The following is a 14,976-nucleotide window of genomic DNA, read 5'->3' on the forward strand; positions in this document are numbered from 1 at the left end:
CCTGGAATAAAAAAGTTATTTAAGCAGTTACGTCTTAAGGTACAAAATAAATCACAAGTATCAGTATCTCTTATTTGTTTTCGCTCCATACATTAAAATTCAATGGTTCACGCTTTTTTGTTTAGTGCAGTGTATTTAGCTAGACATGAAACTTTGTTAACTTATTTGATTACAGAATTCTCATGCTTTTGACAAAGTACCTTTTTAATTGGACTTCAGTTGCTAGGATATTAAGGTTGAATATGCAAATTGATATCCAAGACTAAGCTGTTTCTCTGTTTGGTAATTAATACAATGTCCAGGCACTGTGCTTTCCTTAGCTAAGCAGTCTTGGGAGAACCAATGTGACATAAAAAGGAAAACATTTTTGCTTAAACATCTCTTTCTTCTGGCCTTCCTAAACCCTGTGAAATATCTTCTGCATAAGCAGCTGACTGCAGTGTCAGCATAGTAATATCCAAAAAGACATCACTTTGTCTTTTTTTTGTAACCATGTAGGAACAAAAAAAAAAAAGGTTAAAAATTAAAATAATGGTAAATATGAAAGAGAAATCAAGATGGTTCTAATGATAAGCTCAATAAGATGTTTAACATGAAAGTATTGTTGTAATTATGATTTTCTTTTAAATAATCATTTAATTATTATTCACTTTTAACTAATCACAATAAAGCCAACCTCTTCCATGTGATCAGACAGACCCCATCACTGCCCTTGGTGTTCCACAAGAACATTGCAAGGCACTAGTACAATTTCTTCTAACACTATAGATGTAGAAAGAAATGTCTAAACATCAAATTTTGATCTGACTATATGAGCGGTGGGGGAAAAAATAAAAAAAAGACATGCACACACAAAGAGAAAGTCTCAAATTAAATTGGTTTTGTTCAGTTATTTCTTCAAGTTTTTCTAGTATGAACACACTTATAAAGGTAGGAAGAACATTTATGGTTGTGCACGTATGGTTTTTTTGTCATTGATGATGATGATTGTTTGGGGGGGGGGGGGGGGGGTGTAGGAAACAAAATATGATGATGTTGATCACATTTTAGATGATACTTTTCATTACACCCTTTACTTGAAATTTATAGCTCTATGCAAGCATCCAGTCACGCAGAAATACTGGGCCAGAGTCTAAATGTTCCACCCTTTGTAGTTCCTGGAACTGATACTTCATTTTTACAAGTATAAATACGTTGGAGAACAGCTCCAAATGTGAGTGCAACCCAGTTGTCCAAGTTAACAGTTTGACTTTAACCCTACGTAATTCTAAAAACTCAAAGGGTGTTTGTAAACATTTAATCAAGCTTGAAAGAAATGGTTTGTGCTTTGGCTAAAACCAAAATCCATGTGAGACAGTTTCTCAGTGTGTTTTTTCATTCCTCAAACACTAGCAAACCGTAATAAATGTGTCTTTCCCATCAAAAGAGTGCATAATACTCACTATTCAAGCCTGTTTTCTATATTTTAATTTGAAATTTCAAGTGATTATAGGTGATGTTTCACTATCCATATTTGGAAAATATGTGATTGATTGCACAACCTATAGTTTTTAAGTAGCCATGCCATGGTTAAGTATGTTCCACATAAACCTCTTTTCTGATATTTTATGTCCCTTCCCAATGCCACTTTTATCACCAGAGCTTATGTCTCTTATTTCAGTAGGAAGATTTCACTGGATTCAAACTGCAGAAAGGTTTTCAACATTTAATGGAAAACAAGTCAGTTCTCTGGTTTGTACATTCTTCTATTTATAATTCAGCAAAACAGAAAGGAAAATAGAATGAGAGGAACATCCTTCTTTCTTTTTAATAACAAGGCAAATTTGAATTTATATTTTTTTTATTTCCATCTGTAGATCTCAACTAATCAAGGAGCAAATTACTATGTCAGTTCTACAAACACCAATAATTCAACCAGGGGAAAAAATGCTCACCAACACTTGAATTTCAAGAAATATGTGCAGCTTCCTAAAGCCATAAAATACACTGGAGAGATTTTCAAATAATATGAATCATTTTCCCATATATTAAAAAAAAAAGTGGAAACAAGAAGCAAAGCACACATTCCAAGAAAAATGGGAGGTTAAATGGGAGTGTTTTTCCTTTGACTAGCTTAGTCTATTCCCTGATCCTCCCTGGGGAAAATACAAAGCACTTCTGTTGACTGGGTTACCAGCCAATTAATATTGTTTCAGCTTTTTGCTAGCCTGCAACTGCATGAAGTTTTTCGATCCTAATCTGGCAGTTCAACCAAATGAACACAACTGGGGACACTCAGTTGGTCTCTCCATCAGGTTGGTGTTTTCCTGACTAATACTATGGAATGAGAAAGGCTGCAGTGCAGCAGCACCTCAGTTCAATTGCTTTGGAATTTGATGTATAAACCATCTGCATGAACAGCAACTGAAGAACCTCTGGTGCTTACTTTGTCATTAATATTTTGTCATTTCTGGCTAATATTTAATGTCATTTTAGGAAAGGAAAGGGTTATACATATACCTTCTTTCTGACTACCTGTGCACTTTCCCTACCATTTTATTTTTCTAGAATTTGTTAAAGGATTCATACAGAAACATCACAGATGGCCATAGGTCACCTAGCCTGAACTTCCATATGTCATAAATCATTAGATGAATCATAACTCCCTGAGGTGAACTGGCCTCATCTCCTTCTGAAACTACTCAGTTAACTTGTTTAGGGTTAAGAGACACCTGATGTTGAGACAATCTCCTGTCAACCCTTGACCTGCAGAGGCTATGCTCGGAGCTAACTGTTCTGGTGAAACACAAGGACAATGCTACACAAGTCATTGTCAGGAAGAAAAAAGTCTGTGAAAATAATAAGGGTGTAGCTTCTTCTTCTCCCCAGGCACACACAAGATTGATGAACAGATATTGACCATTTCAGACAAATTATGTCACAGAAAACACATATATGTTTAGTAAAACAAATGTTTCAGACTAAAAAATACTCTTTCTACTTTAAAGATGAATGGTAATAAAAGGATGGTCAACTGATATGGAAGGTTTCAAGGATTTGCAGTTGTAAATTGCTGTTCTGTAAATAAAATGCAGTAAAAGGTATATGGCTTTAAAATAATACAAATTTACTTCATTCCACATATTTTATATTCATAAATTATACAAGTTCCATGAAAAGCTGAGAATATGTAAGATAATACTAGAGATGTTAAATTAAAAGCAGAAGAGGTAAAGACAGGTGTTTTAAGATAGCTTCTAATTAGGTTAAATGGAAGGTGATGCTCTTACAGAATAAGATGTAGGAAGTCCCCATCTCACAAAAATTTTGACTTTAATGAATGCTGATGAGTAGGCAATTTCCAGAAACACTACTATATTAAAATGTGATATTATTTGAAAATAACATGTGCTTCCTAGACTTCTTTCCAAGTTGCTAGGATTGCCAGCTATTGATTAACTCATGATGTACTGTGGATGTTATATATAAATAATGTAAAATAATTGTAAGTATAGTGTTTGAAATATCAGTTATTTTTCATGGTATTTAGTGCAAAACTTCCTTTATATTAGGTAGGAAATAAAGAAAAGGCATCAGCATGAGAGAGATCTTCATACTCCTTTAAATGATCTAGGTGCTTTCTGTTCTTAATATAACTAGGTTTTGATAATTTGTTATCAGTCACTGTAAAACAAGAAACTTAGAAGTGATCATAAATCACTGATATCAAAAAAGGCATAATGAAAATGTAAAAATTAATACTAAAAACATTAATTTCACAATTTGTCACTTCATTAGATTCATTGATTTCAATAAAATTACTCAAATGAAAGTGGTTACTCATGTGCATCAGTGTTTCCTAGAGAAGTTCCTAATTTTTGAGATATTGAAGTCTCACATACTTAAATATATATTTATATAAACGATCAGAGATTAAACAGAAAGATTAAGAAGAATTACAAAACATATATATTTGGTCCTGTAATAAATTCTATCATTAAAATAACATTCATGGCAAGTGAGCATGACCAAAGAGAAACATTATTTTTAACTTCCTTATAATGAAACAGACATTCTTAAAAGAAGAGGAAATCCTTCACATTAAGTAACAGCTGTCAGCCTTTGTTTTCATTCAGTATGGAGATTTATCAGCTCTTCAGTACATGAATACTTCATCAAAGGAAACTACTGAGAATCTCTCCAAGGAGAGATGCTAAAATACCTTATAAAGGCTAAAATATGCATTATTGGAACAGATATACATTTTACTAAAATTTAATGTGAATATGTATAGTGCACTCAAAAGACCATGGAGGACAATTTCAATATCTTATGAAAAATTGATGTAATTTGAATAAAAGAACAAAGGACAAAAATAAATGAGAATTTTTTCTTTGCATCTTTTTTGTTCAAAATTGTGTAAAACATCAGAAGGATGAATCTTCTACACTGACCAAACCATTAATACCTAAATGCCACCATTAGAGTCCTTGTTCCTGAGTGTGTGAAGTACCCAAGACAATATTACCCATTACAATAGGCCAATTTTAACAACAGGTTATTTTAAAGACAGCTATTTTTTAACTTTTCTCTCTTCTCAGCCAGTAGTTAGAGCAATACGCAACCACTATGTGTTATTTACACTTTAGAAAATAACATTTTTTCACCCTTTTTTGAGAGGATGAGTATACTTTTGTGCACTGCTCCATCAAAACGATACCTTTTCAACTGTTACTATCCCAACACAAAGTGAAGCAAACAATCTCTGTATCTCAGGTTCAACTGAGTGTCATATTTTCTTTAAATTGAAGGGAGTTAGTGGAAAATTAGTCCAATAGGTAAACCAAAGTTAACTGCAGAGGCAGCAGAAAAAAGCAGAGCACTATGCAGAGCAATCGAAGAAGATTTTGCACTGACTGTGCCTCTCATCAATCCTTGCCCCAGCACCTGAATTCTAGAGATTACACAAAGAACAGTGCTGAGACTCCCAGGCCAGTCTGATTTTTCTTTCTTCTGCTCACTCTCTAGTTTTCCTGTTCTGTTCACATCAGCATGATGGAAGAAATATTCCCGAGTTCCACTGTGATCTTTCTTTAAAATACTGACTATATCTAGGTAATTTCTTAATCTTTTGGTTACCCAGTGCCAATGTCCAGTGTCTGAGACACAGGGGTGTACCTGTAAATGTTTATTTTCACTTTTTGCAGTACAGTTAAGAGTGCCCTTCAACTGCCAGAATCATTTTTCATCCTCTTTTTAAATCATAAAATATTCTTTTATATTCGTCATCATTATTCACCACAATTCTCTCCCATCGATATGAAGTGGAATGGATAAATTGCTGAGAAATACAGTTCAATTTTTAAAGGACAATTCCCTTTCATTCCATTCCTCCTAAAGAACATAAGAGGACTCTCCATGTTTCTACCAGCAAACACACACAGCTACCAGCATAGGGTCAAGTCTAATGAAAAAGGAAAACGCATCTCATAGAGGAAGCCCCTGTAGGGTTTAATGTTTGCTTAGATTTTACCCAGAGATGAAACAGTATATACCTTCCTATTTAAAATGTTATTTCTGCATTTGCACATATTGTTTGGGAGATGGCTCCCACAGGATTACTTAAATAATTGAAAAAAATTGAAGACTCAGACTGTGAGTTAAAAAAAAGCTTATATTCCTAAAGTCTCATCAACTGAAAATAAAACATTACCAATGTTTTTCATCTGGCTTTCTTGAGCAATACACAAAATTTTAGTTGGTATCCCAATAGCAACATATATTATCACCAATATCTTAAATATATTCACAGTTTTTATCTGCAACACACTTCAAGTGTTATTACCACAGGCAAACATACATACAAATGTACACCCTATAATATTAATTTTAAAAGTGATAGGGTCTCTAAAGGTGTTTCACATGGAGGTCTAAAATGATTCAGAAATATTATAGACCTTTCCCAGTAATTTTAATTATTTTCTTTTACTCTTGTTTGTACAGTAGAAACTGTGGCTTCTAAGGAAAGTTACCTTCAACTGAAAATATAGTGAAGATGATGTAGCTTCTGAACAGTGGCCCATTGGTATGGTGATTTGTATCACCATGTGAATATCACATCACTTAATGCATTTTCTGACAGTAACAGTCTAAATTAGAAAACTGTTCAAACAACAAATCCCAAGGCAGATTTCATTCCCTAGCAATGGGGAAGTAGAGGTTATAAAAGTGGTATGTAGGGAATACATATGCTAAATACTGCATTTCAGCAAATACTTTAAAAAAATACTGTCTGGATTTAAAATATAATGCTGAAGCCAAATAGAGAAACAGAAAGCAATGGGAAGAACTAAAACGCATGACAGAAAAGACTGAACATTTTCGCTAATCTGAACACCATTAAATGTTCTTGGGAAAAAACAACAATATTTTTTCCAGTGACTTGTTGACTAGAACTGCTTATGTTTTGCAAAATTCTTCAGCAGAGTGTCCTTCTAAAGCAATGAGATTCACTTACAGCAGGCTGCTGGGTCCTCATCGCTGCTGTCAGAACAATCTGGATGAGAGTCACAGGCTGATCCAGGTGCCACAGACTGCCCATCCCTGCAAGTGAATTCTTCTAAGGAGCAGGAACCTGGTGGCTCTGATAGCGCAGTGTCGAAGAGCTGGATGTTATTCAGACAGATGAAACCTGCCCTGCTCTGGACTGTTCCTTTAAACACAAGCTGTGGAGCATTACAGTTAAAAAGTTTGCATTAACAGGCAACAGCAATAAACTGAATTTTACTTACATGAAGGAGTTTTAAGTGAACATTTTGCTAAGAAGTTGTACTGTCGCTGTGCTTTATAAAGGTGTTCTGAAAGGTAATTATTCTAAAGACCCCATCTTCCTTTCTGTAGCCTCTTCAAAACTTCATTTGCAGATGCCCAAGAGAAAAGAAGTTCAGTTACACTCACAGGTGCATAAAATGAGCTGAGGACTGTCCCCAGGCACCAATTGGCATAGCAGAGCCTAACAACTTACACCTGTTTCATCAATTAAGATAAAATGGATGCACCTGGTCTCTGCAGTGGGGTTGGTCCCTGCCTGTTTATAATCCTGGAGCTGTTCTGAGCACTGTCTGAGAGAAGGCCTATTTCCTTGGTCAAAACCTTGCTAGGGACCATGATAATGTTTTAATAATATTGAGTATCACTCACCAGTCTTAGGCTTGTGCCCTCACCCTGCTTATTTTACTGCTATTGACATAGAGATTCAAGGAGCATTTTTCTTTCTGTCAGAGTTCCATTGCTCTGAGCAGATTTAGCACAAGCTGATTTATAGCAATGAAATTTTGGAAGAACCTCTCTTTCTTCTGGCCAGGAGCCCAGCTGGGCTCAGCCTGCTGGGTCTCAAAGCAGTCAGATTACTCCACTTGTGCTCTCCAGGTTTGTTTTACCTGAGTTAAAGCAGCAAGCAGAGCATCAAAAAGATGAAGACTGCAATAAAGGAAAGCACTGAGAAACAAAAGGTGGAGGAACAAATAAAAAATGAAGTTGTGGGTTTTGACAGGGTGGGACATGACCAGAGTGTGTCTCAGAAAGTAGTTTCCTGCAAGAGTCAGAAAGCACAATGTAAGAGCACCTGACAAAACAGAGGGGAACTAGAACAGATGTGTTTTGGGACATAAGCAGAAGGGTCTAGCACACTCCACAAAGCCTGGGAATTAGGTTTGAGTGAAATCTCAGGAGGCATTTTTCTTTCCAAACAATAAGAATGATATAGGTCATTGTCTTGCACTAGAGACAATTTCTTCAAAATGCCCTAAGCCTTCTAACACTCTCCATTCTCTGCCTGTTCAAACAGCAGAATGTTCTGCCAGAAACATGACATGGGCACATAATTAAAGATGCCATCTTTCCTAGGTACTAGTGATCATTAGTCTTTGTACAAGAATACATAGTTTTGGCTTTCTACTTTTATACATACTCCCTCAGCAGGATTTTGTTTCTTTGTTTTTGGATGCTACAGATAGTCTAACCACACATTTGCTTGTTTATTCACAACTGTTCTCGAGTGAAAAGAGGAGGTAGGCAACAACATACACTGAGAACCTACTAGCTTGCTGAAATGCATTCATTCTAATATCTGTCAAAACATCAGCTCCTGCAGTGGACTTAGTCTTTGTCCTTTCATAGAGATTATATTTTCAGTTGATTTATGTAACAGTAAAATATGATGTTATTTACAGAATTAAAAGAAATAAATTTAAATGAAAAATAACTTCAAATGAAAACTTGTAAATTAATACAATAGCTGCAAATTAGCATTGTTTTCTATTTCTGTAAATACAAAAAGAAGATATACTTTCAATTAGTGGTTTGCACAATTTCACTGAAATCCTATAAAGATCATTTACATAATCTCACTCAATAATATATGTATTTAAATGAGTTGGTAACACCTGAGATGGACTTAGATGACTAACCAAGTCAAATGAGATTTGTATTTATTTTCACATCATGAAAGACCAGCAGTTTTTGCACATGATGTTTATGTAGATGTTCTGTTGAGCTACAATATTTACTCATATTGAAACAATGAAGAAACAGCAAGGATACACATAATTTTAACATTCTTTTAATTTTCCTAGAAGCTGTATAAACAATAAAGTAAATCACCTTCAAAAATTGAGTGTATGCCTTTTTCATTCATACCTTTAATTTTTCTAGCCCTGTTGGTAGCTGTATGTTCACTTTGACCCATTCCTTCTTCATCATGAGATTGGTTTCCCACAGGACACGCTCCTCCTGTAAAATGTAGAAAACAAGGTTATAAAGTGGTGGCCATTGGATGGGTGATCCCAGCTCCTGCTCCCCAAAAGATAACAGAACTTCAAGAAGCAGTAGAACAAAAGCACTTTATTAAGGCAAAACACCTTCTTTTATAGGATTAGGATGGAACTCTCTGGAAGTATGGGTGGGACCTGGATGCCCATTGGTGGAGAACAGGACTGAAAAATGCACCAGGAGTCGGAATTAAACAACTATCCAATAGGGGATCGCATAAATGCACAAATAACAGGTGTAGGGATTCAACAACTAACCAATAGGGGATCACGTCCAACAGCCAATAGCAGGCATAGGGATTCAACAGCTAACCAATAGGGGATCGCATCCAACAGCCAATCAGAATTCGAGGCTCTGACAGAGATGGGAAAGGAGCCCTGAGGGATTAGGGGAACAAAAATCTGGGTATCTCTACAGGAAAAACAAATTACTAGCATGCTGTTCAAATAACCATTTCCGAACAGGAGAAAACATACATAACACAGAAAACATTCATTAAATGTTCACTAGAATCCTTTAAACAATGACAGTGCATTGATCTTCTTCAGGGGCAGGTGTTTCAAGGCAGTCCTCGTCACTATAAATCCATTGGTGGTAAAACCTCTTCCACCAATTACAGGATTGCCATTCTCCTACAATAAAGATAATTTTTGTTCCTCTAGAAATCATCAGGGCCATTTTTTGTTCTCAGTCTTTTCATATCCTAGCCAAACAACCAATATATATAAAGTTGCTCTATGTGAGAAAATAGAGCTTCACATATTCATCTGCAATCTTTGTGTTGAGGTCTGTGGGAGAGGGGGAAAACACGACAGGTTTACTGTGATTAAACACACTAATATAGTTATCAGGAATTGACTTAGTAGAATTAAATTTAATTAATATGCAAATTAAGCCACGTTTTTACTCAATTTAACAATATATTTCCATGGCACCCTCTACATAAGTTTCCTTTTCATAAATAACTGCTTATGTTGGGCTGTGTTAGATTTAGTTTTCTTAGAACTGGATTTGAGGTCTGTCAGAATTACACAATCAATTGTGCTAAAAACTTTGTTTTTCTAAATGTGTAAAGCAAGCATGCCGACTACAATCTAACAACTTCTACTCATGTTCTAAGTTACCTTAATTCCCATTTTCCTAAGGACAGTAAGAGTGCTAAATATGGTAAGGGTCTCTCTATTCATGCACTCCAAGCCCTTCTGATTCAATAATCTGGAAAAAAATGCTCATGCTCATTCTGTTTCTGGTCATGATCCTGCCCAGAACTGAGGCCAGTGTAAAGAAAAGAAGATAGTGATTCAAACTTCATATACCTATGCAAAATCCTTTCAAGAAGAAGCTTTAAAACAGAGCAAAAATAGAAAGACAGAAAAAAAATGCAGGAAAATTTAATATAGGCTATACACACAAACAGATTCACCATTATAAGTATCAATATTGAGACCGTTTTCAGGAAACTGCAAAGTACTGGTCATACCTTTACCACAAAGGATATTACAGAATTAGTGGCAGTTCAGAAAAAGATTCAAAGCAGGGTAATAGAAAGGGAAAGTCTCTTGTATGGAGAAAAATTGTAAGTATAAAACCAATTTACTTTACAGATTACTAGAAGGGATTATGATAGGTATGTGAAATTTTATCAATACTATTGACAAGGACAGTTATCTTATTCTCTGTCTTGCAATATAAAAAAGAGGAGAAAGATGCCGTCTACTGCTTGATAGGCTGCAAGGTCTGTGCTAGCAGAACAACACTGATAAGATTTGTGATGTGCAGCCAATTACTGCTCTTTCCCTACCAAGCCTGTTCATGTGACAGATATCCTGAGAAAGTCTTTTAATGTTGAGGACACTTCATTCTGTGTAAAACTTGCTTCATTTTGCTAAATAGTTCACCTTCCAATGGAAAACTATTAGCCTACAGTAGGTACATATAAGAGACAGAAAAGGATGATGTACTAGGAACCATACTGCATAGTAGGCAAAACCCATAGCCTGCGGTTAAGAGTCTGTTTTAGTTATTGTATTACCCCACCTCCACACCTACATATACAAACCCTCCTAACACATTTTTATGCCTTTTGGGAACACTCTACATTTGCTGTGTATTTTTCTGGATGCACCTGTATACTATAATTTCATTCACATTCAAATAACAGCTTAGATACAAAGCCCCATGATCATCATTCTCTCAAATTTATTTAAATAAGAATAACTTGTAGCAGTAAACTTGAGTTTTCTGTGCACATGTTAGTATCCAGACCTTCTAGGCTGTTTTTTACACTGAAAGCTGTAAGTCACCTCAGATGCACCAAAATTTTAAAGTGACTATTGTTCCACAGAGAAGACTTTACCCTCTGATTTGATACAGCTCTAGTGAGTTGGTATTACTATATTCCTTCCTCACAATATTTCTTCATAGTATTCATCCTGTTTGTCAGATTCTTCCACTTCTTTGGTATAAATGAGTTAACCTCCCTAGCACATCCTTTGAGTCACTAGACTTCTTTTAAAATGTGGAAGTATTGCTTTTCCAGTACTTTCCCTCAAGATTTATTTTTGTGATACAGAGGAGCAGTTGTTCAAGATACCTCACTCTATTCCCCTTATTGTGATATATTACTATCAATAAACAATTTTTTGTAAAGCTAAAATGGACAAGAATTTTTTCTTTTCCCTGCAATGTTTTTTTTTCTGAGATAACACTAGCCAGATTTGAAGGATGGAAGGGACAATTATGACTTTTTCTAAAATACTCCATTTATAAAATACAAGGGGGTTTTTTGACATTTCTCTACAGATACATGCACTGTTGTGCAAGTGCACCCATTATTTTGTCCTTGCTTCCCTCATTTCAGAAAGTGATTTGGAACAAAGGCTTATTTTTCCCCCACAATGATTAATGATCAGCCTTAACTTCTGTGGAGGAGTGTACTTATGTGGTTTTTGCAAGTGTTGCTGAACACCAAGAGAAATTTTAGTGCCTCAGAGTACAAATATGTTTGCACATCTAAACATAAATTAAAGTTATATTTTACTGTTTAATTTCCATCTGGTGTTGAAGCCATACAAGATGTAAAAGATTAAGATAAAAGAAAGAAGTATAAGCCCATTACTTAATGGGAGAAACAAACAAGGAGCAAACGGCAAATGGTAGACTCAAGTTAACAATATCTTATTTGCTTTCAGTTTTCAGAGAAAATTTTAAAATTTGTCAGACAGTTAATATTGTTGATTGTATGTGCAGACTGGGGTAAGAGCCACTGGAGAGTAATGCCATGGAAAGGGCCCTGGGGGTCCTGGTTGATGGCAAGTTGACTATGAGTCAGCAGTGTTCTGGCAGCCAGGAGAGTAAACCATGTCCTGGGGGACATCAGGCACAGCATCACCAGCCAGGTGAGGGAAGGGATTGTCCCGCTCTGCTCTGCACTGAGGCAGCCTCACCTTGAATACTGTATGCAGTTTGGGGCACTACATTATAAATAAGATATAAAGCTATTAAAAAGAGCACAAAGAAGGGCAATGGAGAAGTTGAAGAGTCTAGAGGGGAAACTGTATGAGGATTGGCTGAGATGACCTGGTCTGTCTGTTCAGCCTGGAGAAGAAGAGACTGAGGGCAGACATCATTGCAGTTACAACTTCTCATGAGGGGCAGGTACTCATCTCTTCTCTGTGATGACTTGTGACAGGACTTGAGGGAATGTCCTGAAGCTGTGTCAGGAGAGGTTTAGGTTGCATATTAGCTGAAGGTTCTTCACCCCAAGGGTGGTTGGGCACTGGAACAGGCTCCCCAGGGAAGTGGTCACAGCACCAAGCCTGACAGTTCAGAGTGCACTTGGACAACACTCTCAGGCACCTGGTATGATTCTTGGGACTGTCCTGTTTAGGGCCAGGACCTGGACTTCAATTATCCTTGTATCTACCTTCTAACTCAGGATATTCTATGATTCTATGAATATTTTATGCTAGTTGAACAGTTAATGATGCCAAATGGGAATGCAAACACGAACTGGAATAGAAGAACAATATTTTAAAAAGGTATAAATCCTGAAACTGGAATGGAACCAGGAAGTTTTAACTAAAGGTTACTTAATGAAAGGAATATCTCACTATCAATGGCCAGCTCTGAGAACCTAAGGAGAATGTGTGGAAAACTAGAGAATTGGGACAACAAAGGACATATACAACAGTTAAGAGAAAAATACAGACTATGCAATTATAGCCAAGTTGCTGAGCAACTCTTAAAACACTGGAACAAATTACTAATGACAATCTTGTAAGCAGATACAGAATTGGAATGTGAGAACTCATATTAGCTGCTTCTTATGAAGAGTGAGTTGCATTCAGTGAGTGTAATATTTTTTTTTCACCATAAACAGACTTGAAAAATTAGAAGGTAATTCCCTTTATTAAGGCTTTTAACTTAATCCCTTAAGAGATTCTTTTAAAAAATTGTAGAGATACAGTGTAGATGAAATTATTATAAAATGGGTGTACAAATAGAAATCTGAGATTATTTTAAAGAGGATGTCAATAGTTTTTCATTAAACTAAAAGGAAGCTATAATAGAGCTCTACATAGGTCTGTTCCAGGTTCTGATATAATTATAGTGCTGACTAACTTACTGGAGATAGTGGAGAGATAACACAAAATTGGGAGGAATTACAAGTACTCTGAAGGACATCGTTAGAATTTAAAATCATCTCTGTGTATAGAAACCAGTTTCAAACCAATAAGACAAAGGCCAAAGACATATGAATCACAATGAAGAAAGAAAAATCCAATGGTCAAATCCAGTTGTGTTTAATGAAGAGCAACCTCTCCAAGTCAGTAATTAAAGAGGAAAAGACACAGATTATCATGGTTTGCAAGTTAAAAGTAAGTAAACAATAGGTTTCTGTTGACAAAAGGAGTCCATTTTCCTTATCCTTCTTCATACCCAAGAGCAATTTAAATTCCCTGTCTTTCAACTGATGCCATAATGTCTATATTAGAAAATACATTCACTCATCTTTGCTCTCGCTGATCAAAGGGTGAGAAAAGCCAGGTATACATTTGAAACATCTCTGGTGCTTTTCCTCTAAGAACAGTAGTGAAACTGTATGTTAAGTGTAATCCTGTCTCCGTTTGCATCAGGCCCATCGGTGCTGAGGTTTAGCAAGAGTTATTCAAAGACAAGAGGTTCTGATCAATAAATAGAGTAATAGGATATGCAGGCAAACTGCATGGAACATGCAATTGAAAGGTTATTTGGAACGACAGCCTCTCTTATCTTCCAGGATGAGAACCAACACTTGGGTCTCCCCCATCTGTTTCTCAGTATTGTCTAGCTTTGAAGATTCACTTAGTTTTCATAAATCTAATGATTTAATAGCAAAATGTGTAAAACCCAACTCTCCCTTAATTTCTGTTTGAGAAGTCTCAAATATGAGTCTGTAGGGTTTTGGTTTTGAAGCCACCAGCAGAAGCTTATGGTTCTCAATATTGTTTCGGCAAATTTTGCATCAGCTTTAAAGAAGTCTACACGCAATAAATACATTTCTGACTGAAGGAGAAATCCAATAAATAAACCATAAGAGAGAAACAGTGGAAACAGAATGGACTGACCTGATGTAATAACAGCCAAAAATGTTCTTCTAATGCATATGTTAGGACCTGTTTATAAATTAATTCCATCTAGGCTCCCAGTACTATGGGAACACAAATGTCAGTTTTCTTATGGTTTTGGCTCATATAATTTGATTTATTTTCTGGGAAAGAAAACTCTCAAATTGGGTCCACGGATGTTACTTAAGTGAACCACTGAAATCAGTATTCAGATTCTGTCTCAAAGTTGCCATGAGTGTGATACTTGGGAATTTATTGGCAAGTACTATGGCTCAAACCTCCATGCATTCTGGACAGAACACTGATTATGCTACAATTTCTGATACAGTAATGGGTCATATTAAAATACAACTACTCCCTTTTATAAATGAATCATGAAAAAAAGCCTGGAGTTGTTTTCATGAATACTTGAAAACACAGTCAGAAAGGAACAAGTTATTTCCATTACCTGTTCCCATATTTAGACCTTTTGACAGTGTTACACTTTGGGGTTTTTAGTATCTTATCTTTGTGAATGAAGTGGCTCTTTTTAAATACAAGTGTAGTGTTAGGTGATAAG

The 14,976-nt window shown here is 35.8% G+C and overlaps 1 protein-coding gene across 1 annotated transcript in view; it reads right to left on the reverse strand.

Annotated features, from left to right (window-relative positions):
* MALRD1 (MAM and LDL receptor class A domain containing 1) overlaps positions 1-14,976 on the reverse strand; it is a 246,509-nt gene that overhangs the window by 211,325 nt on the left and 20,208 nt on the right. The window contains exons 10-11 of the mRNA XM_071561243.1: positions 8,677-8,769; positions 6,497-6,704 (exon numbers count right to left, since the gene is read on the reverse strand). Of these exons, the coding sequence (XP_071417344.1) occupies positions 6,497-6,704; positions 8,677-8,769 (301 nt within the window). The remainder of the gene's footprint in view (positions 1-6,496; positions 6,705-8,676; positions 8,770-14,976) is intronic.

Source organism: Pithys albifrons, chromosome 7 (genome assembly GCF_047495875.1).
Source record: "Pithys albifrons albifrons isolate INPA30051 chromosome 7, PitAlb_v1, whole genome shotgun sequence".
In the NCBI taxonomy this organism is placed as follows: domain Eukaryota; kingdom Metazoa; phylum Chordata; class Aves; order Passeriformes; family Thamnophilidae; genus Pithys; species Pithys albifrons.